Raw genomic sequence first — 24460 nt, forward strand, 5'->3', positions numbered from 1 at the left:
AGTAAATACATATTAAAAGGTTTATAGACTGTTGTAACACAGGCAAATTTTGCCCATGGTTGGTGCTTCACATAACCTAAAATAACTTGGTGCTCCTGCGTTAAGACCCAAACATGCGCAAAAACTGTAGGACTTTCTGAACGAGCCCTACAGCTAAATATAGAAGGAATGTCAAGGACAAATGTGATTACTTGAGCAAAATAGCAAAAGAAAACAAAAGTTAATATCGTTTTTGTAATAACTGATTATAAAATATTAAGCATTGTACCCTTCGATATCTACAGATCAATCATGTATGTTCAACAAGACATACAGAATTTAAGGTCTTTGTAAGCTGTCAGGTAGAAAACACTGAAACTGTAATAAGCAATCTGGCAGGAATTACAGTCACGGCAAATGACTCGTAGCAAATGACTCTTAGTGGAATCCCCGACTACTTGCCGTGCCCTACCCTATAGGGGATTTTAACAGCCAATGCTATGTGGGATACAGGTCAAATGGTTTGAACAGAGAAGCTCTTACAACTTGGATTGAATATCGCCGTTACCATGTGCCAAACAAGACTTGAAAACATTTCACTCTGCACAATGGCAAATCCAGATCTTTGTATTTTAACAGCTGTAAGCAGTAGACCCTAGTATCCCACACAAAGAAGGTATTATCAGGTTTTCTTCATATTCATCATCAGCCATTGCTTGTATGCATTGGAATTTAGACTCCTGTAATGAAATCTGTTCAAAAACGAAGAGGGAATTTCAACAAAGCTAGCTGGACAGTTTATGCAAAGGAAGATGATGTACATCTCTGCTGGATTCCAGCGATGTTAGTTAACTACCTGCGCTTTGTTGGTGGTGTTAGAGCAGCAGCAAAATGCAGTCTTCCATGTGGTTTCAGGAAGCAACGTGTGCTCTACCGGAAACAGGAGGAGGAAGACCTCTGCAAGTAATAAGAGACCAGTGGTGATTTGGGCATGGGCAACAAGCTATTCCAGTCTCTTAAAAGCCAAAGGTGATTAAGGTGATTAACAGCTATCCAAGAAATGGATTTCACCCATTCAGGCCACAAAGTATGGTTCATTCTCCGACATATAGGAGCAGCAACACCAAAAGTCAACCACAAACCAGAGACCATCCCATTGCAGATTATAGAATATCTCAACTCACAAGCAGACAATGTTCCTCTGGACAGCACCGATACAAAAAAGTTGCAAGAAGAGCTGAAAACATATATGGCTCTCCCAATGAAAGATCATCCTTGACACCTCTTATTACTGACAGTGAGGTCGAGAAAGCCATAAGGTGCGTAAAGCTAAGGAAAGCAGCACAGCTAGATGGAGTGTTCCCAAAATTTATCATCCACCTTGGCAAAAATGGAAGAAAATGACCAAAGAGGTTTTAAACCTCATACCAGGCAAACTGAAAGATGATTCCTCAAGCTATCATCCAACTGCCCTTCTTAGTGTCTGTTGTAAACTGCTAGAACATTTTATGTACAACAGGATTTGTCTTATCTACAACTGGATTTACCAAACAGTTGACTTTAAAGTGACTACCTAGACTCTAAAGTGATTTCTTACAAATCAGGCTTCAGGCAAAATCACAGCTCCTGTGAGCAGGTACTGGCACTCACTCCTATATTGAAGGTCTGGCACTCCTTACATTGAAGTTGGTTTCCAGAAAGGATTAAAACCTTCAGTAGTGTTTGTGAATCTAACTGCTGCTTATGACACAGTGCGGCTGATGGACTAATGCTAAAGCTAAAGCAAATTCTACCTTGCCTAAGGTTAGCAACAGTGTTGTCCAACATGTTGAAAAACCGGGATTTCCGTGTCTGCCTTCATGACAAAAAGAGCAAGTCATACACTCAAGGACGATCTGCTGCAAGGATCAGTGCTGGCCACACTGTAATTCAACCTGTATATAAATGACGTGCCATTAACTTAAATCAGAGAAGTTCTGCTATTGAGATGATGCTGTCATTGCATTTCAAAGCAGGGACCTAGAGGATGGAGAAAATGTGCTCACATAAGACCCGAGAGACCTTGGTGATTGTTGAAAAAATTGGCAATTGTGCCCTAACCCTATAAAAACAGAAGTGACGGCTTTCCACCTCAACAACTGTTAACAAACCAGTCGCTAAATGTCACCTTTTATAACATGACAGTTAAGAACAACCTTCACCACAAGTATTTCGGAATCGCACTGGCTCATTTGCTATCATTCAAAACTCATGTCACTTGCAGAAAAATTAAACACCGGTAACAACATTATGTGGAAACTAGCGGGAACTTCTTGGGGGGGGGGGGGGGGGGGGGGGACTTAAGCCGACACTATGTGTACAGCAGCTCTGTTTCTTGTGTTTCCTATGGTTGAATATTGTGCACCAGTGTGCTACAAGAGTGTGCGTGTCAGTAAGGTGGATGTTCATATGAACGATACCATGAGAATCAAAATTGGCACTTTTGAGATTGGCTGCTCCACCTTGGTTGTCTGTTCTCAGTAACATTGCTCTACCACATGTGAGACAAGAAGCAGTGACCTGTGAATGAGAAAATATTAATAACTTAGTTTTTCCTGAAGGCTACGTGTCCAGAAATTGTGCACAGTCCTTCCAACATGCATCTCAAGTCCAGGATACCGTTCTGTACAGCTCGTGAGATCCAGCCACTGTAAATCAAAGATACGTGGAAGGAGATGTGGAAAAACAACACAATCATATCTTGTCATGGCCTCAAAGACCCCAAACATGTATCAGGCATGCAGCTGCCTAGAAGAACCTGGTGACACTGAATGGAACCGGATGTTGACACAGAAGAACTAAGTCATTCATGTACAAATGGGGACTCTTGGACACCCCATTGTGTGACTGTTCAGAACAGACCATTGACCACATTGTATAGGACTAGTCCCAAGAGATATTCTAGTGGAGACTGGAAGGGTATCACAATACGTCTCCAACAACATTGAAATGAATAGACTCTCTTGACATCACTCTGTAAGGTCGGTTGAGACCAGTGCTCATGCATATTCCTTTTGTACTTCATTATGTAAATATTGCTGTGAATTGTAAATGTATATCCATGCAGTCAGTAATAATTATAAATGATCTGAAATGGGTTTATTACCAGTGATACAGTTGAGGAGCTAATAAAAAAGAAATTTCAAATTTTTTTGGTGTGGTTATAGATGAGAATTTATTGTAAGTCCCTGTGATAATGAATTGGTAATGTTATATGCTTTACACAGTTTCATTCATTAGTTTTATTTTGGCTTTATGTTCTAGGCCAATTCAGTGGTTAGGTTCAAACCTTTCAAAGCTCAAAGCTTGCTGCAAAAATAACTTGCAGTGCTTCATAATATGTACACACTCTAGTGAAATATGTTGTAAACAGAAAAAACAAATTTTTTCAGTCTGCCAATCACTGTCCTTTATTTCAAAACTACCAGTTTCACGCATACACTATGCGATCAAAAGTATCCGGACACCTTTAAAAACATACATTTTTCATATTAGGTGCATTGTGCTGCCACCTACTGCCAAGTACTCCATATCAGCAACCTCAGTAGTTATTAGACATTGTGAGAGAGCAGAATGGGGTGCTCCACGGAACTCACGGACTTCGAACCTGGTCAGATAATTGGGTATCACTTGTGTCATTTGTGTGTACGCGAGTTTTTCACACTCCTAAACATCCCTAGGTCCATTGTTTTCGATGTGACAGTAAAGTGGAAACGTGAAGGGACACATACTGCAGAAAAGCATACAGGCTGACCTCGTCAGTTGACTGACAGAGACTGCTGACAGTTGAAGACGGTCATAATGTGTAATAGGTAGACATCTATCCAGAGCATCACACAGGAATTCCAAACTGCCTCAGGATCCACTGGAAGTACTATGACAGTTAGGCGGGAGGTGAGAAAACTTGGATTTCATGGTTGAGCGGCTGCTTGTAAGCCACACATCACGCTGGTAAATGCCAAACGACGCCTTGCTTGGTGTAAGTAGCATAAACATTGGACAACTGACCAGTGAAAAAAAAAGTTGTGTGGAGTGACGAATCACGGTACACAATGTGGTGATCTGATGGCAAATGCCCGGTGAACGTTGTGGTTTTCGTGGAGGGAGCTTGTTGTTTTGCGTGGCACTATCACAGCACAGGCCTACATTGATGTTCTAAGCATCTTCTTGCTTCCCATTGTTGAAGAGCAATTCGGGGATGGCGAGTGCATCTTTCAACACGATTGAGCACCTGTTCATAATGCATGGTCTGTGGCGGAGTGGTTACACAACAACAGCATCCCTGTAATGGACTGGCCTGCACAGAGTCCTGATCTGAATCCTATAGAACACCTTCGGGATGTTTTGGAACGCTGACTTCGTGCCAGGCCTCACCAACCGACGTCGATATCTCTCCTCAGTGCAGCACTTCGTGAAGATTGGGCTGCCATTCCCCAAGAAACCTTCCAGCACCTGATTGAATGCATGCCTGCAAGAGTGGAAGCTGTCATTGAGGCTAATGGTGGGCCAACACTATATCGAATTCCAGCATTACCAATATAGGGTGCCATGAACTTATAAGTCATTTTCAACCAGGTGTCCACATACTTTTGATCACATAGTGTAGTTGCCCATCTTCACGCCTGTTAAAAAGAATATGAAAAGGAATGACAGTTTGGGACGTAATTCCATTGGGGACATAATTCCGTGTTTTAACTATTACAAAGCTATACTAACAGAAACCAAAGTTTGCTGTTTGGTTGATTTGGGGGGAGTGGACCAAACAGTGAGGCCATCGGTCCAATCGGTTTAGGGAAGGATGGGGAAGGAAGTGGGCCGTGCCCTTTCAAAGGAAACATTTCGGTATTTGCCTGAAGCAATTTAGAGAAATCATGGAAAACCTAAATCAGAATGGCTGGATGCGGGTTTGAACTGACGTCGTCCTGAATGCAAGTCCAGTGTACTAACCACTGCGCCACCTCGCTTGGTGAAACCAAAGTTTGTATAACATACCATATTCATATAATGTAATTGAATAGATGAAAAAATCTACTCGCCAAGAGGTGGCAAAAGAACACACAAATGAAAGGTATTAGTTTGCATACTATCAGAGCCAATGGCTCCTCCTTCCGGCAGAAAGGTTGAAGTGGGATGAAGAGGGGTGAAGGAAAAGGAGTGGTGAGGTTTAGGAAAAGGTGTAGAGTTTGGTAAAGGTGTCCTGAACCCAGGGTAAGGGATTAGAAGGAAAGACTGATTGCACCCAACGTGATTTGTAAACCTGACAGTTTAAGCATGGAAGATAGGGTTATATGCACGACAGATTACTGCTAAAACAATGTGCGCAAGTTAGTAAGAGCAAAAAGCTAATGCCTGTATGTGATAGAGTTCGGAGGGATATGGCGAAAAAAAGACAAGCCAGAAATGAGAGAGGTAGAAAACTAAAAGAGTGTGAAGAAAGGAATAGCTCCTGTGAAGAAATGCTGAAACTGGAGAAATTAATGTAAAGTAAGGACATGTTGTAGTGGCAGTCTCCATAGTTCTGAGAAACTAGTGGCTGGGAGAAGAGGTTGGGTTGTTTTGAGGGAGGAGACCAGACAGCGAGGTCATCGGTCTCATCGGATTAGGGAACGACAGGGAAGGAAGTCTGCCATACCCTTCCAAAGGAACCATCCCGGCATTTGTCTGGAGCAATTTAGGGAAATCACGGAAAACCTAAATCTGGATGGCCAGACATGGGATTGAACCATCGTCCTCCCGAATGAGAGTCCAATGTGTTAACCACTGCACCACCTCGCTCGGTGGGAGAAGATTCCAAATGGCACATTTAGTGAGACAGACACCGAGATCACAACTGTAATGTTGTAAAGCGTGCCCTGCAACAGGATACTGTGCATCGCTAACTAATAACTTGATGGTAGTCATGCTGATGTAAAAGGCTGAACAGTGTTTACATAACAGCTGGTATATGAGGTGCATTTCACTGGTGACTCTCCCTTTGATAGTATATGTTTTGCCTTAATGGGGCTGCTATAGCTGATGGCAGAAGGGTGCATAGGGCAAGTCTTCCTTGCAGTTGGTGGGGGGGGGGGGGGGGGGTCACAGGGGTAGGAGCCATAGGGCACGGAAAGGGGTACAGAAGGAGCACAGAGTCTGACAAGGATATTTTGGAGATTGGCAGGATGATGAAAAGCTGTCCTAGGTGTGGTGGACAAAATCTTGGGCAGAATGGACTTCATTACAGGGCATGATTTTAGGAAGTTGGAGCCTTGTCGAAGTAGTTGATTATTACATTCAAGACCAGGATAATACTGAGTGATAAGTGATGTACTCCTAAGTTCTAGTTTGGAGGGATCAGCAGTACTAGGAAAGGATGTGATGGCCAGGGATATCTGCTTACGTTAGCCCCAAATGCCAAAACTGATTGAGAGGGAATGTTTGGCCTGGAAAGGATGGCAACTGTCAAAATGTAAGTACTGTTGTTCGTTAGTAGATGTAATGTGAACAGAAGTATGTTTCTGACCTTCGATGAGGATGACATCAACGTCAAGGAAACTAGCACGGGATTTGGAATAGCACCATGTTAAATTTAATTGGAAGAATGTATTTGGAGATTCCAGGAAGTTTAACAGGTCAGGTTCACCTTGAGTCCATATGGCAAAGGTATTATCAATGTATCTAAACCAGACCAGGGGCTGAAGGCTTATGGATCCCAGGAAAGCCCCCTCCAAGCGAATCATAAAAAGGTTGGCATAGGAAGGAGCCATCCTGGTTCCCATGGCTGTATCCATGACGTGTTTGTATGTCTGACCTTCAAAGGTGAAGTTGTTGTTGGTAAGTATACAGTTGATTAAGGTGAGCAGAGGGGATGTCATAGGTTTGGAATCATGTGGGCACTGACTGAAGAAATGTTCAGCAGTAGACAGACCACATACGTAGGAGATGTTGGTGTAGAGGGAGATGATGTCAATGACAACAAGCAAGTTGTGTGGTGGGAATGGGACTGGCACTAATTTCAGATTATGTAGGAAATGGTTGGTGTCTTCAATATAGGAAGTCTTTGTACTATGGGTTGCAGCTATTGATCAACAAAGGCACCTGTGCGTTCAGTTGTGAGAGGCCTGAGGTTTTGAGGAGGGACTACAGGTCAGTGTGAATCATAGGGATGGGATTTTGTTGGGAGATGCTGTATGTAGAGGTGTCAGACAACTGACATACTCCCATCGGTCAAGTGCCACAGTGTTAGATACCTTGTCCACTGGGAGGATAATGTTGTAGCCCTAAGCTTCTAGGGAACGAAGAGCACGAAATTCTGTGGAGGATAGATTAGGATCATTTTGTAGGGACTTGGGGAAGGGCTGTGAAGCAGTTCGTGGTATGAAGAATTCATGGAATGTTTGTAAGAAATGATTTTGAGGTGGTGGTCTAGGGGTATCGTCTTTGATTCATAATCAAAATGTCTTTGGTCCCGGGTTCGATCCCCGCCACTCTCCAAATTTCGATAAATAATCAGCATTGGCGGCTGAAGACTTCCGGCATAAGAAGTCAGCCTCATTCTGCCAATGACCTTGTCAAAGAGGGCGGAGGAGCGGATAGGGGTTCAGGGCACTCTCTTGTCCTAGGGGTGGGAAATTGCCCCTAAAGGCGGAAGAATCAGCAATGATCAACGACATGAGGATGCAGAAGACAATGGAAACCACTGCTTTAAAGACACATAACGTGTATCCACAGGACATGTGGCCTGTAATTGAAGAAGTGTCATGATAATCTCTCCATTGGCAAAAGATTCCGGAATAATCCCCCATTCGGATCTCCGGGAGGGGACTGCCAAGGGGGAGGTTACCATGAGAAAAAGATTGAATAATCAATGAAAGGATAACGTTCTACGAGTCGGGGCATGGAATGTCAGAAGCTTGAACGTGGTAGGGAAACTAGAAAATCTGAAAAGGGAAATGCAAAGGCTCAATCTAGATATAGTAGGGGTCAGTGAAGTGAAGTGAAGTGAAGTGAAGTGGAAGGAAGACAAGGATTTCTGGTCAGATGAGTATCGGGTAATATCAACTGCAGCAGAAAATGGTATAACAGGTGTAGGATTCGTTATGAATAGGAAGGTAGGGCGGAGGGTGCTTTACTGTGAACAGTTCAGTGACCGGGTTGTTCTAATCAGAATCGACAGCAGACCAACACCGACAACGATAGTTCAGGTATACATGCCAATGTCGCAAGCTGAAGATGAACATATAGAGAAAGTGTATGAGGATATTGAAAGGGTAATGCAGTATGTAAAGGTGGACGAAAATCTAATAGTCATGGGCGACTGGAATGCAGTTCTAGGGGAAGGAGTAGAAGAAAAGGTTACAGGAGAATATGGGCTTGGCACAAGGAATGAAAGAGGAGAAAGACTAATTGAGTTCTGTAACAAGTTTCAGCTAGTAATAGCGAATACCCTGTTCAAGAATCACAAGAGGAGGAGGTATACTTGGAAAAGGCCGGGAGATACGGGAAGTTCAATTAGATTACATCATGGTCAGACAGAGATTCCGAAATCAGATACTGGATTGTAAGGCATACCCAGGAGCAGATATAGACTCAGATCACAATATAGTAGTGATGAAGAGTAGGCTGAAGTTCAAGACATTAGTCAGGAAGAATCAATACGCAAAGAAGTGGGATACGGAAGTACTAAGGAATGACGAGATACGTTTGAAATTCTCTAACGCTATAGATACAGCAATAAGGAATAGCGCAGTAGGCTGTACAATTGAAGAGGAATGGACATCTCTAAAAAGGGCCATCACAGAAGTTGGGAAGGAAAACAAAGGTACAAAGAAGGTAGCTGCGAAGAAACCATGGGTAACAGAATAAATACTTCAGTTGATTGATGAAAGGAGGAAGTACAAACATGTTCCGGGAAAATCAGGAATACAGAAATACAAGTCGCTGAGGAATGAAATAAATAGGAAGTGTAGGGAAGCTAAGACGAAATGGCTGCAGGAAAAATGTGAAGACATCGAAAAAGATATGATTGTCGGAAGGACAGACTCAGCATACAGGAAAGTCAAAACAACCTTTGGTGACATTAAAAGCAAAGGTGATAACATTAAGAGTGCTATGGGAATTCCACTGTTAAATGCAGAGGAGAGAGCAGATAGGTGGAAAGAATACATTGAAAGCCTCTATGAGAGTGAAGATTTGTCTGATGTGATAGAAGAAGAAACAGGAGTCGATTTAGAAGAGATAGGGGATCCAGTATTAGAATCGGAATTTAAAAGAGCTTTGGAGGACTTACGGTCAAATAAGGCAGAAGGGATAGATAACATTCCATCAGAATTTCTAAAATCATTGGGGGAAGTGGCAACAAAACGACTATTCACGTTGGTGTGTAGAATATATGAGTCTGGCGATATACCATCTGACTTTCGGAAAAGTATCATCCACACAATTCCGAAGACGGCAAGAGCTGACAAGTGCGAGAATTATCGCACAATCAGCTTAACAGCTCATGCATCGAAGCTGCTTACAAGTATAATATACAGAAGAATGGAAAAGAAAATTGAGAATGCGCTAGGTGACGATCAGTTTGGCTTTAGGAAAAGTAAAGGGACGAGAGAGGCAATTCTGACGTTACGGCTAATAATGGAAGCAAGGCTAAAGAAAAATCAAGACACTTTCATAGGATTTGTCGACCTGGAAAAAGCGTTTGACAATATAAAATGGTGCAAGCTGTTCGAGATTCTGAAAAAAGTAGGGGTAAGCTATAGGGAGAGACGGGTCATATACAATATATACAACAACCAAGAGGGAATAATAAGAGTGGACGATCAAGAACGAAGTGCTCGTATTATGAAGGGTGTAAGACAAGGCTGTAGCCTTTTGCCCCTACTCTTCAATCTGTACATCGAGGAAGCAATGATGGAAATAAAAGGAAGGTTCAGGAGTGGAATTAAAATACAAGGCGCAACGATATCAATGATACGATTCGCTGATGACATTGCTATCCTGAGTGAAAGTGAAGAAGAATTAAATGATCTGCTCAACGGAATGAACAGTCTAATGAGTACACAGTATGGTTTGAGAGTAAATCGGAGAAAGACGAAGGTAATGAGAAGTAGTAGAAATGAGAACAGCGAGAAACTTAACATCAGGATTGATGGTCACGAAGTCAATGAAGTTAAGGAATTCTGCTACCTAGGCAGTAAAATAACCAATGACAGTAAAATAACCAATGACGGACGGAGCAAGGAGGACATCAAAAGCAGACTCGCTATGGCAAAAAAGGCATTTCTGGCCAAGAGAAGTCTACTAATATCAAATACCGGCCTTAATTTGAGGAAGAAATTTCTGAGGATGTACGTCTGGAGTACTGCATTGTATGGTAGTGAAACATGGACTGTGGGAAAACCGGAACAGAAGAGAATTGAAGCATTTGAGATGTGGTGCTATAGACGAATGTTGAAAATTAGGTGGACTGATAAGGTAAGGAATGAGGAGGTTCTACGCAGAATCGGAGAGGAAAGGAATATGTGGAAAACACTGATAAGTAGAAGGGACAGGATGATAGGACATCTGCTAAGACATGAGGGAATGACTTCCATGGTACTAGAGGGAGCTGTAGAGGGCAAAAACTGTAGAGGAAGACAGAGATTGGAATACGTCAAGCAAATAATTGAGGACGTACGTTGCAAGTGCTACTCTGAGATGAAGAGGTTAGCACAGGAAAGGAATTCGTGGCGGGCCGCATCAAACCAGTCAGTAGACTGATGACAAAAAAAAAAAGTGGTGGATGAAAGTGGGATGATGATTGGAACTGTTCTAGGCAGGGTTCAGTGTTACATTTGCTGTTGGAAAGGTTCTGGGATTGGGTTGCAAAGTGATATTTCGTTATTATGTGTGAAGGAAAGTAAGTCCTTCACCAAAGCAGTACGATGAAATGTAAGTTTAGGGATGAACGAGAGACCCTTTGGTAATAATACAGGAGGGCAGAGTGCTTTAGACGAGAATTTCTGTCTGTGATTTTGCCCACCACACTTTGAATAGCTTTTTATTGCCCTCTCAATATTCACTATATCCTTGTCAGACCCTATGCACCTTTTGCACCCATTTCCCCACCATATGGCTCCTACCCCTGTAACCATGTCTGCTGCAAGACTTGCCCTATGCGTCCTTCCTTATCACCATGTATACTAGACCTGTAACTTGCAAACCACATACTATCAAAGGGAGAGCCACCTGTGAAATATCTCATATACAAACTGTTATGTAAACACTGTTCAACCTTTCACATGGACATGGCTGCAACCAAGTTACCAGTTAGGGTGAGTGGGCATAAGGAGAGAATGTATATTAGCAACACACAATGTCCTGTTTTAGAGCATGCTCTGCAACATGACAGTCGTGACCTTGGACCTCTTTCACCACTCCTTCTATCTAGATTCTTCCTCAAGACACCAGTTTCTCAGAACTGTGCAGGTGGGAACTGTCACTACATGTCCTTGATGCTTGCCACCCACTTGGCCTCGATTTATGTTAATTGTGTCATCTCGACATTTCTGCACAGTAGCTATTCCTTTCTTCACTCTTTTAGTTTTCTGCTGTTTCATATTCTGGCTTGTTTAGTTTTTGCTGTCCCCCTCCCACCTCTGTCAGATACAATTCACTTAGCTTTTTGCTCTTATTAACTCATGCGCACTGTTTTAACAGTAATCTCTGTCTTGCATATTATCCCATCTTTAAACTTTCAAGTTTGGAAATCTCATCCAGTGCGGTCCCCAACAATCAGTCATCCTTTCTCATCCTGCCAGATAAGTCTCTGCTGACCTTTCCTTCGCCTCTCTTCCTACAGCCCTTCTGCCAGAAGGAGAAGCCACTGGCTCTGAAAGCTTGAAAACTGCAATATCTGTTATATGTATTTTCTTCTGCTGCCTCTTGGTGAGCAGATTTTTTATCTATTCAATTACATTATATTTAAAAAAATCGATTTTTTGTTGTTGATATATTTGCCTCTGTGGCCATCATTCCTTCCTATATAACTCTCTTGTCAGTCTTTGTTGTCATCTGTCTTTTTTAAACTGTCATCTGTCTTTTACCTTAAGTGCTAGTCCACATGTATATTTCTCTGTACCACCTTCATTAACTAACATTATCCCCTTACATAATTTCTAATACTGATTTATGTGCATGTAGATAGGTCTACTGTTATTTACAAATTGCGTACAACAATTTATTTACAGTTCACTGCACTGCAAGATCTTCTCCCAATCATCTTTATCTGATTTATTTGTAAATTTGACAGTTATTTTCATTCCCTCCTCCACTTACCTTGCTTATATGTAATTCTTTCTTGTTTTTTCGCATTTGCTTTTCACCAAACTGTTGACATCGCCTTGTACTACTGTCTCCTGCATTACTTTATTTGCCAAACACAGTAGATTACATTTTCACCAATGGCTTTCTCTTTTGGTTGCCCAGTTTTTAAAATTTTGTCTGTTTTCAAAATTTTTCCAATCGATTTTTTTTTTTCTTTTCCATTCTTTTTTGGTTTCAAATAGACCGCCTTTCTGTTGAGAAATTCTAGGCCCTCATTGCCTCTTGTTAACCCTTCTCTGTTCTCACGATTTTCATACGAATTTTTCTTATTTTTTGTCATTGCCTTTCTTTTTTTTCAAATATCTTATTCCATGCCCTGCTTCTCTTTTTTGCCACTCCCACCACTTCTAACACTGAAACCCTCCACATGTATTTGCACTATCAAAACTAAGGTCTCATATTCTGTTTCTTGAAACCTGCTTTGCCCTTAGAGTTACTCCTGAAAGCCTAACATTTAAGTCGCTGTTTCTGTGTGTAAACCTACTTTACAACAGCCTCTTTAACAGTTGCAAATACAGCAATCTTTTGCAGTTACCTAGCTAACATGTGACCTATATGGCTCATCTGCCAGTTTCCACTCCACCAGACCAGGCTTCTCTACTTGTACAAAATCCTGCAAGTATCTGCCCTCCATGATTGCTTGGATGGTAACATCCACCAAGTCAACTTCAAACTGTAACAAGCGGCCAGACTTTATCTCAAGAAACTAACCCACCTTCTCCTAAAATATCTCAACAGTGGTACTTCCCTTCCTGTCCCTCTGCGACTCCCTAAATAGCTACACCATCAGCCACTATTCCTCTCCTGCAAACTCAGCTTGGCCAACCTCCTTAACATCACTGCCTTTACCACTGCCTTCCAGACCAATAGCAATCATGATTACAACCACGTCACTACAGTACGGTGTTCTCAACCTCTCATCTAAAGCACTCTCCTCACCTAAATTATCTGTATTATCGAAGAGTCTCACTTTCAGCCCTAAATCTGCATTTAACCGTGCTGTTTGGTGAAGGACTGCTTTCCTTCACGTTTAATATCAACTGGAAATATCACTTGCAACCCAGTCTCAGAACCTTTCCAACAGCAGATCTGACTTTGAACTGTACCTTCAAAATTTTCAGCCATGCTCCCAACTTAAAGATCCACCACCATTACCTCAAAATTATCCCTTACAAGCCATCCATAAATTACTCACATTAAGCATTGCTTCACAACAGCTCCTCAGATCTGTACATGACACTAACCTGGGCTCTTTCTGTGGTGTCACCGCCAGACACCACACTTGCTAGGTGGTAGCCTTTAAATCGGCCGCGGTCCGTTAGTATACGTCGGACCCACGTGTCGCCACTATCAGTGATTGCAGACAGAGCGCTGCCACACGGCAGGTCTAGAGAGACTTCCTAGCACTCGCCCCAGTTGTACAACCGACTTTGCTAGCGATGGTTCGCTGACAAATTATGCTCTCATTTGCCGAGACAATAGTTTAACATAGCCTTCAGCTACGTCATTTGCTATGACCTAGGAAGGCGCCATTATCAGTTACTACTGATCTTGTGAATCTTGTACCGTCAGACCGACGTTCACCATTAATGGATTAAAGTTAAGTATTCCACCAGCTACGTCCGTTTTTCTAAATTCTTATTTCCTTGTCCTGTTCCAGACCTCAACGCCAGCCTGCGTGAGCTAAAACGCGTGCCTTTCAGCCTCCTCTAGTAACACAGTCTTGGCTCTCCTGCCAACCAAAACACTTTGTTCCCTAGAAGCTGAGGACAACAACATTATCCTCCCAGCAGACAAGGGATCTACCACTGTAGTACTTGACCGATGGGAGTATGAAAGTAATGGTCTATGTCAGTTGTCTGACACCTCTACATACAGCATCTCCGTATAAAATCCCATCCTATGATTCAAACTGACCTGTAGACCCTCCTCAACACCTCAGGCCCCTCGCAAGGACTAACACCGCAGTCCATAGAACTTCGTAGCCCAGCCTTTTACCTTCTTCCTAAGTTCCACAAACCCATCATCCTGGCTGTCCCATAGTTGTTGGCTTCGAAACACCCACTGAATGTATATCTGCCTTAGTTGATAAATACCTGCAACCCATATTACAAAGACTTCTTCCTATTTCAAAGACACCAACCATTTTCTAGCTCATTTGAAATCTATGTCTGTCTCACTTACACCACACACCTCTTGTCACCATTAATGCCACCTCCCTCTATACCAGCAACCCCCATATACATAGTCTGCCTGCTGCTGAACATTACCTCAGTCAGCACCCACCTGATTCCAAACGGATGACGTCCTTCCTACTCGTTTTGATCAACTTTATACCTACCAACCAGTACTGCTTCTTTGAGGGGAATGCGTACTAACAGATCAGGAGTACAGCAATGGGAACCAGGATGGCTCCTTCCTATGCCAATCTTTTCATGGGTTACTCGGAGGCGGCTTATTGTGATCCATAAGCCTTCAGCCCCTCGTTTGGTTTAGATACATTGATGACATCTTTGCTGTATGGACTTAGGTGAGAATGACATATTAAAATTCCTGGAATCTCTAAATACATTCTCCCAATTAATTTTCATATGGTGCTATTCTGAGTCTCATGCCAGTTTCCTTGACGTTGATGTCCTCCTGACCAAAGGTGAGCTACACACTTCTGTTCACATTAAATCTACTAAAAAACAAGAGTATTTACATTTTGGCAATTGCCATCCTTTCCATGTCAAACGTTCCCTCTCAAACAGCCTCGGCATTTGAGGCAAACAATTGTTCAGATGCAGACTCTTTACAGCAATACACCACCATTCTCACCTCAGCCCTCACTGGACATAATTATCCCAACAACCTAAAGTGCGCGTCATATATCTTGGCGGCCGAGTTTAGGTTCGTTCTGCGCATCTGATGTCACAAAACACAGTCAGCCAATGAACAGAGAACGACGTTGCCAGATCTCGACTCCAGTGCAGAGCACGAACGAGTGTCTTCAGTTTTAGAAACGTTCTGTCATAAATAAAGTAATAGAACAAAAGCAATGTCTTGATAGCAGACTTTCTTTTATAGAAAGTTTGGAAAAAGCATTCTTTATACCAATTGCTTCATATTCTATTAATTAAACCAAACAAGCAATAAGACTCCTAATTCAGGCGATAGCAAGGAAAGGTATTTGTTTCAATCTCACGAACTGCTTTTTCGCAATAAAGAACAGCGGTAATTGTTTATTTCCTATTGTACTTCGACGAAGCGTGATTAATTCATAGTCATACCAACAGTGTTTATAAGTAGTTGCGTGAGGTGTTAGACTCATTATGGAGTTAAACTATTCGATGAGCTGAGGTAGCGGGCGGAACGGTTGAGGTGTTGGGCTGCCAAGCGAAAGGTTGTGAGTTCAAACCTTGTGCAATGCGTAAAATTTTCTTTATTTAAAAACAATGTTGGAGTGCCTTACTTCACGAATTTTATTCGTTTGAATGAAATTTCTATTGCTTTGCCTCTTCATTAACTTTTTCGCTGCTGCAGACATGTGCTCCTCGCATTCCGCGCTGTACGCGATTTTGTCATCACTGCACTTCTTGCCTGTGCAGACACATGGTGTTCCCACTGCTTTGACACACTTATAATTCGATTTCACAAAAACTATTTGGCCAAAAAATTTGATTTTTACACGTCTTCTTGACTGATACCTTCCCCCCATAAATGACTTAATTTTGTTTTGATGTGCAGCATTAAATGTAGTAAACCATTGCACGAAATTTTGAAGAGTTTGCAGAGGTAAAAGTCCATAGCGTATACTTTCCGTATGGTCGATTTTAGTTACCACAATGTTGAGAATGAAATGTGGACAAGATACCTAAATTTCATATAATATTTACTGTATAACAATATCTCATTTAATTTAAGTACCACATAGGTGTGGTATGTAATATTGAGAAATATTCCGTTTTTCGCGACTGTAATAAAAGTTTTATTTACACACGGCGCGTTTGGCTTTATTTTAAAGCACTTCCATCGGTGAAAGGTATGGCACATACACAATGGTATTCATGTTCTACTTCTTGTTTTTGTTCCACAGTCGCAGTTTTACCAATGGTATTGAAATATATCCCTCTTCTGCAACTGTAATAAGCGACTTATTTAGATCAGACGCGTGTCTCTCTTTTGAAGCATCATAAGAGGACTGTATTTTGTGTCCTCCATTGCCAAGTCACCTTTCGTAGTTTTGTGCTGCGGTAGCACAATATTCAACATTTGTGTTGGCTCATCAGTGTTTTAGCAAATAAATGCTGTTTGTGTGTGCCACACACAAAATTATATTTGACATAGCTCTGAGCACTTCACTGACAGACGGTATATTCAAGTCCTAATGTTTTTGTAAGTCCACAGTTTTGTTTAATGTATTTTGTCTACTTCCTTTTGATTGATTGAAGTGCTTTAAAATAAAGCCAAACGTGCCCAGTGTAAGTAAAACTTTTGTTACAGTCGCGAAAGGTGGAATATTTCTCAATATTACATACAACACTTATGTGGTACTTAAATTAAATTAAATATATAGGTATCTTGTCCACATTTCATTCTCAACATTGTGGCATCTAAAATCTACCATCCGGAAAGTATACTCTATGGACTTTACCTCTGCAAACTCTTCCAAATTTCGTGCGATGGTTTACTATATTTAATGCTGCATAATAACTGCGTTGAACATCGAAACAAAATTAAGTCATTTATGGGGGGAAGGTATCAGTCAAGACGATAGGTAAAAATCTAATTTTTGAGCCAAATAGTTTTTGTGGAATCGAATGATAAAGAGTGTCAAAGCAGTCGGAACACAATGTGTCTGCACAGGCGAGCAGTGCAGTGACAAAATCGCCCACAGCGCGGAATGCAGGGAGCACGTCTTTGTAGCAGCGAAATGGTTAATGCGACCGTGGTGGCTTTACTTCATGAACTGCGCGCTCCCCCCTAAACGTAAGCTTGCGAACTATGCCATACTATGGCGCTGCTTCTCTTGGCGCGTGCGTCGTGTGCAACTGGCAACGCAGCAATCTCCCGCGTCCAGGCGGGCATGCGCGAGCCGCCAAGATAAAAGAATTGAACTATAGTTCAAAAGCAGATATTCTGGGCCATCGCATCCAATTCTGGTGCTGCTGATTCCTCCAAAAAACAACTTAGGAGTACACCACTTGTCACTCAGTATTGTCTTGGTCTTGAATATATTAATCAACTACTTTGACAAGGCTGTGGCTTTCTAAAATCATTTCCCCACCCTATGGCTCCTACCCTGCGACTGTCCCTACTTTAAGACTAGCCTTATGCAACCTCCTACCACCATGTACACCAGTAATGTAACTGGCAAAACATTTACTATCAAAGGAGAACCACCTGTGGAGTGACACCTCTTATACCAGCTCTCATGTAAACAGTGTTTGGCCTTCTACATCGGCATAATTACCACCAAGGTATCAGTTAAGATGAGTGGGCAAAGACAGAGGGTTTGTACTGGCAACACACAATCTCCTGTTGCAGAGCATGCACTGCAACATGACAGTCATGATGTTGGTACCTGTTTCACCACATGTGCCATCTAGATTGTTCCCCAAGACAGCAGTTTCTCAGAACTCTGCAGGTGGGAACTGCCACTACAAAATGTCCTTGGTTCTCGCCCCTGCCAAAGCCTTGATTTACATTTTCTTCCATCTCAGCATTTCTTCACAGTAGCTACTGCTTTCTTCACTCTAGTTTTCTGCATCTTTCATTTTCTGACCTGTTTATTTTTTCCACCTCCCTCTCACATCTATCACTTGCAGTGCACTTAGTTTTCCCAGTTATTAACTCATGCACAATATTTTAGCAGTAATTTGTGTCTTGCATATCATCCTATCTTCCATCTTTAAATTCGTTAGGTTTTAAAATCGCAACCGGTACAGTTGCCAGCAATCAGTCTTTCCTTCTCATCCCGTCTGGTACGTCTCAACTTACCCGGGATTCTGGACAACTTTTACGGCCTCTACCCCTTTTTCTAAAACTCACAAGTCCTTTTCCTTCACCCCTTTTTCCACCCCTTCATCCCTTCTGCCAGGAAGAGGAGCCTCCGTCTTCGAAATCTTTCAAACTGTAACACCTTTGATATGTGTGTTCTTCTGATGCCACTTGGCGAGTAGATTTTTTTTTATCCAATTCACTATCAGTTTCCCTTATATATGTACTAAAAACAAATTTGTATTTTATATCTTTTATTTTCAGAATAAAAAAGTGTCTGTGGTATTAATCTGTGTGAACAGATTTTTAAACTTATAAATTTATAAGTCTGGAGTATTGTGAAATTTTAGAATTTCTCTCATTAAGTTGAACGTTTTTTTTTTTCACCTTCTTCTAGATGCCTTAACTGTTTGGACATATTCTACCCTCATTATTTCGATTGGAGCATTTAGTTTGTGTGTCCATGTTTATATGGTTATTAAGAACATATCAGAAAACTTTAATGGCATAGAAGTACAAGGAAGTACCCAAAAGAAACCAAACTAAATTTTTGATTGGCAGAGCTTTTGCAGTACCGCACTAGGAGTACTTGGAGTGAACATTCCAGAGTCAGTAAGCAGAGTGACATTGCTGAATAAGGTCAGGACTAGTTTTGTTAGTTTTTCTAGTGACAACTGTTTTGTGCGATTGTCATTTTTGCGATGGCTGATTTTTCGTGAACAGCGTGCTGTGGTGAAATTCTGCTTTTTGCTTGGAAAAATGAACAGAAACTCTTGAAATGTCAATTGATGACAAATCCAAGCCTGAAAATATGAAAATGCAATCATCAACAAAGGTCAATGACAGACCAGTGAAGAAATTGTTGAACTGTCAGGAGTGATGTAAGAGTTCAGTGCAGCGAATTGTGACAGAAGATTTGGGAATGGAAAGGGGGGATGCCAAATTCGTGCCTTGACTGCTGACTGTTGAACAAAAACAAGGCCCTGTGGAAGCATGCTGTGCTTTGAAAGAAGAGTCCCAAAATTATCCAAACTTTTTTCAAACATTATCACAGGTGACGCAACTTGTGCTATGCTTATGATCCTGAATCAAAGCAACAATCAAACCAGTGGAAGACTCCACCGTTCGCCTCACCCCAAGAGAGCTCATCAGGTGAAATCAAACATTAAAACAAAGTTGATTCCCCCTCCACAGAGTTTGTTCTGCAGGGACAGGCAGTTACTTGTACGTTTTGAAAAGATTGCACAACAGAGTGCGGCAGAAGTGGCCTGATTTGTGGCAGTCGGTTGATTGGTTTTTCCATTTTGACAATACCCCTGCTCACACAGTCCTGTCTGCATGACAATTCTTTTCTTGACTAAAAATGGTATGTCCCCTGTACCTCACACCCATACTCACCCGACCTTGCCCTCTGTGACTTTTTTGTTTCGTAGAGTGAAAAGAAACATGAAAGGAAAGCATTTTACTAATGTGATGAGGAATGAAGGAGGCATTGTCAGGCATCACAAAATATAAATTTAAACAATGTTTTGAAAAAAGAAATAAAATATTACACAGGTTTCTTAGTGCAGATGGAGAGTACTTTAAGGGAATTGAAAGTTTGTGCTTAAAATATGAATAAATAAGCTAAAAAAAAGTTTAGTTTCTTTTGGCACCCTCTCGTATGTAACTAAATATGTCAAGGAATGTGCTATAATACTTAGTGACTGCTCATTATTATTTTGAATAAACATTGTAATATGTTCATAATCTTTGTTGCAGGTTCAAAAACTGGATTGCAGAGCTTAAGCAAGAGTCCTTTCAGTGTGAATTAGCCAGTCTGCTGTGTCCAATGTTTTGTCATCTTTATTTGGAAATGCTGTGTGGAGGCCACCGCCAGGTAGCAAACAAATTTTTCAAGAGGCATCAGGTTCTCTTCACAAGAGAACACAATCGACCATTGCTGGAAGAACTAGCTAGCGTAACTAGTAGCCAGGATATTGAAAACAATGCCCTTGTTAAAGATTTTAGGTAAAGTATGTGCACCATTAGTGCTAAACCAAATGAAACGTATTAAGATTTATAAGGTCAGACTGTTGAAATATGATACTAATAGCAAAATTTAACTGTGAACAAATCAATAATTTTCTCATCGCTGAGAGGGCATGTGAAATGTATTACTTGCTACTGACATGTCTCAGGAAACATTACAACAGTAGAAAAAAAAAGTGTTATTAGGTAACAGTACAATGTAATTTCAAACAGTTGACTGGCAGCTACATTTAGGAAATATAAGAATCACTTATTTTCTATACTTCCAGGCCCCACAATCCCTGTCATCAATGAGCTAACCCTCATGCCGAAAAAAAAAAAAAAAATAAATAATATATATATATATATATATATATATATATATACACACACACACACACACACACACACACACACACACACACACACACACACACACTTTCATACTATATATACTACTATATATACTTTCATTTGGTAAGTCACATCATCTTTGTTTTTAGATGTATTTTTCCTACGTGGAATGTTTCCCTCTATTATAACTATATATATATATATATTTTGAAAATTGTTTATAAAACAAACTTAAGCTCATCAAAATACTCTCCTGTACAACTAATACATTCATCTCACCGGTGCTTCCACTGTTTTTGTCACCATCTTTAGAAACAGCTGACAGCTCCTAGTTTTTTTTTTCTTGACTTCTTCAGTGTTGTCAAATCGGTGTCCTTTCGTGCCCCTTTTCGTGTGTGAAAATAAGAAAAAATCGCACACAGCCAGATCAGGTGAGTAAGGTGCTTGGGGCAGCGGAACTATGCTATTTTTTGCCAAAAACTGTCTTAACAGAGATGGCTGTGTGTTCAGATGCGTTGTCGTGGTGGAAGAACCAGTCTCCTGTCTGCCAAAAAACAGGGTGTTTTTGATGAGCACTGTTGCACAAGTTTCTTAGAACTTCCAAATAAAATGTTTGATTGACGGTCTGACCTGGAGAAACAAACTCTGAATGAACTACGCCCTTGATGGACGTCAAGACGAGGCTTGTCATCAACTGACATGTCACCATTTTTAAATTGAACAAACCACTCGTACACTTGATTTTTCCCTTGTTAAGCTGTTTTAAACATTAACATATTTTAAGCAGCATTTTTACCGTGTAGAAAACAAAATTCACAGCTGCATGTTGTTCACTTAAACTTCCATCATAAAAAACGATGCAAGAACAAAGCAACAGTAGCAAAAACAATCATTGCAGGTGAACAGAACAAGCCAGGTCGACGACACAGGCTGCACTGAAATGGAGATGAGTTGTGCTATGCATAGCAGCAGAAATGCGAACTACATAAGCTCTTCCCATAGTATGTTGTTCCAGTTTTTTTGGGTACTCCAGTTGGCTCTGAATGTCACTCATTACAAGTCACATATATTACACAGACTTTTTCTATTTGTTTCATCTCTCTCGACTTCAGGATCTGACTGATTTTTCTGTCAGTACACCATTTGCACTGCATCTCCATAAGCTTTGTCCTCAGGCCTTCTTCTCCCAGTTAAGGATTTGTGAAACATGGAAGCTACAAGCTTTATGCACTTCATTGTTGTGCTCATATTCTCTTTTGACAAAATAATGTAATTGGATGGATAAAAACACACACATAGAATAAGGTTATAATTAGGCAAGGTTTCTGAGTCAGTGGTTCCTTCTTCAGGCAGAAGGGTTGAAGGGGAAGGAAGAGAGATGAAGGAAAAGGACTGGAGAGGTCTAGGAAAAGGGGTAGATTTTGGCAAGGCCATCCAGAACCACAGATATTGGGAAACTTACCAGAGGATGAGAGGGAAAGACCAAATATTGGCGACTGCACCAGATGAGATTTGAAAACCTGAGAGCTCTAAGGTGGAAGCTGGGGATACCGTAAATGAGATAGCAGCAAACATGAAACAATACGTAGCAAAATGTTTCTATTCGTATTATTCTTATGCTGAAGAAAATACTGCATGTGATTCACAATTCATAAAAGTTCCTATTAGTAACCATCTCTTCCCACAGGAAGGAAAAAATTCAGAACGTAGAGTTGGCCATATTGTCAAACATCCCAAACAGTCCTGCCAGTTGGATTTTCGTAGTACATTGAAATGCTGCTACATTTGAAGATGAACTATATGGAATTTCTATTTACTTCGTTGCATAATGTATGAAAATGCAGTGGTCGAAACTCGGGGCGGAGAAAAAAGCTTGTCTTCCACCTTCTTTTTAAAATTTATTTACTGACGCAGTGGTTTTGGCACCAGTATTTATCTTTGTGCCTGCAAAGCATGCCTGTGTAGCGCTACATATATTCGACGGCAGAAGTTAGTTGTGGCGGCACCTACCAACATTTTTCAGAACTTCTGCTTACTTTGCACTCGATTCTAAGCCACAGGCGGTTTTTTGGATTACAAAAAAACGGAAAAAAGTGCGGCTTAGGTTCGAGTAAATATGGTATATGCAAGACAGAGATTACTGATTAAACATTGTGCACGAGTTAATAAAAGTGAAAAGCTAAGTGCATTGTATGTTATGGAGGTGGGAGGGGGACGACGAAAAATAGACAGGTAAGTAACTGAAATATGTGCAAAACTAAAACAGAGTGAACAAAGGCGTATTATTGTGAAGAAATGCTGAGATGGAAGAAATTAATGTAAATTAAGGCCAGGTGAGTGGCGAGAACCAAGGACATGTTGTAATGCTAATTCCCAACTGCGGACTTTACAAGAAACTGCTTTCTGGGAGAAGAATTCAGATGACGCGTGTGATGAAAAAGACATCGAGGTCACGATTGTCATGTTGTAGAGGAAGGTTCCCAGTATGCACCCTCTGCATATGTCCATTCATGCTAACTGATAACTTGGTGATAGTCACGCCAATGTAAAAGGCTGAACAGTGTTTACATAACGGCTAGTATATGACATATGTTGTCCATAGCTGGCTCTCCCTTTGATAATATATCTTTTGCCAGTTACAGGGCTGGTATAGGTGGTGGTAGGAGGTTGCATAGGGCAGGTCTTGCAGTGGGGATGTTCACTGGAGTAGGAGGCATAGGGTAGGGAGGTTGGTGCAGATGGAGTGTAGGGTCTGACAAGAATATTGCAGAGATTGGGAGGGCGACAAAAAGCTACTCTAGGTGTGGTGGGGAAAATCTGACAGAATGGATCTCATTTCAGGGCCAGATTTTAGGAAGTCATGACCTTTTTGAAGTAGCTGATTAATACATTCCAGACCAGGATAATGTTGAGTCACCAGCAGTGTGCTCCGAAGTTGTTTTTCGGAGGGATCAGTTGTACCAGGATTGGATATGATGGCCAGAGAAACCTACTTTTGAACTAGATGGTCTGGTAATTACATCCACTACGGCTGAGATGAGAATGGTGCTGTATTTCAGCAAAGAGTCTGCACCTGGACAAATATATTTGCCTTGAATGGGACGGATCATTTGACATGGAAAGGATTGAAACTGTCAAAATGTAAGTACTGTTGTTTGTTAGTAGGTTTAATGTGGCCAGAAGTGTAGCTGGCTTTTGGTAAGCACAAGATCAAGATCAAGGAAAGCGGCACAGGATTCAGAATAGGACCATGTGAAATTTAGTTGGTTGAAGGTACTCAGAGATTGCAGGAATTTTTAACAGGCCAGCCTCACCATGAGTGCCTATGGTAAAGATGTCATCAGTGTATCTAAGGCAGACTAGGGGCTGAAGACTTAAGGAAAGCCTCCTCCAAAAGCCCCTGAAAAGATTGGCGCAGGAATGAGCCATCCTGGTTCCCATGACCGTACCCCTGATCTGTTTGTATGTCTGCCCTTCAAAGGTGTAGTAGTTGTTGGTAGGTATAAAGTTGATTAAAGTGAGTAGGAAGGATGTCATAGGTTTGGAATCAGGTGGATCTTGACTGTGGAAATGTTCAGCAGCAGAAAGACCATGTATGTGGGGGATGTTGGTATAGAGGGAGGTGGCATCAGTGGTGACAAGCAAGGTGTGTGGTGGGAGTGGGACAGGCACAGACTTCATAAGATCTAAGAAATTGTTGGTATGTTAGTGAAGAACCATGCCAGCAGTCTGACACATTTACATACCTCAAGAT

At 41.3% G+C, this 24460-nt stretch overlaps 1 protein-coding gene across 1 annotated transcript in view; it reads left to right on the forward strand.

The window, feature by feature from the left end:
* Positions 1-24460, forward strand: part of LOC124776342 (TAF5-like RNA polymerase II p300/CBP-associated factor-associated factor 65 kDa subunit 5L) — a 152426-nt gene that overhangs the window by 40302 nt on the left and 87664 nt on the right. Inside the window, exon 3 of the mRNA XM_047251291.1 lies at positions 20104-20352. Coding sequence (XP_047107247.1) covers positions 20104-20352 — 249 coding nt within the window. The remainder of the gene's footprint in view (positions 1-20103; positions 20353-24460) is intronic.

Source organism: Schistocerca piceifrons, chromosome 2 (assembly GCF_021461385.2).
Source record: "Schistocerca piceifrons isolate TAMUIC-IGC-003096 chromosome 2, iqSchPice1.1, whole genome shotgun sequence".
Taxonomy (NCBI): domain Eukaryota; kingdom Metazoa; phylum Arthropoda; class Insecta; order Orthoptera; family Acrididae; genus Schistocerca; species Schistocerca piceifrons.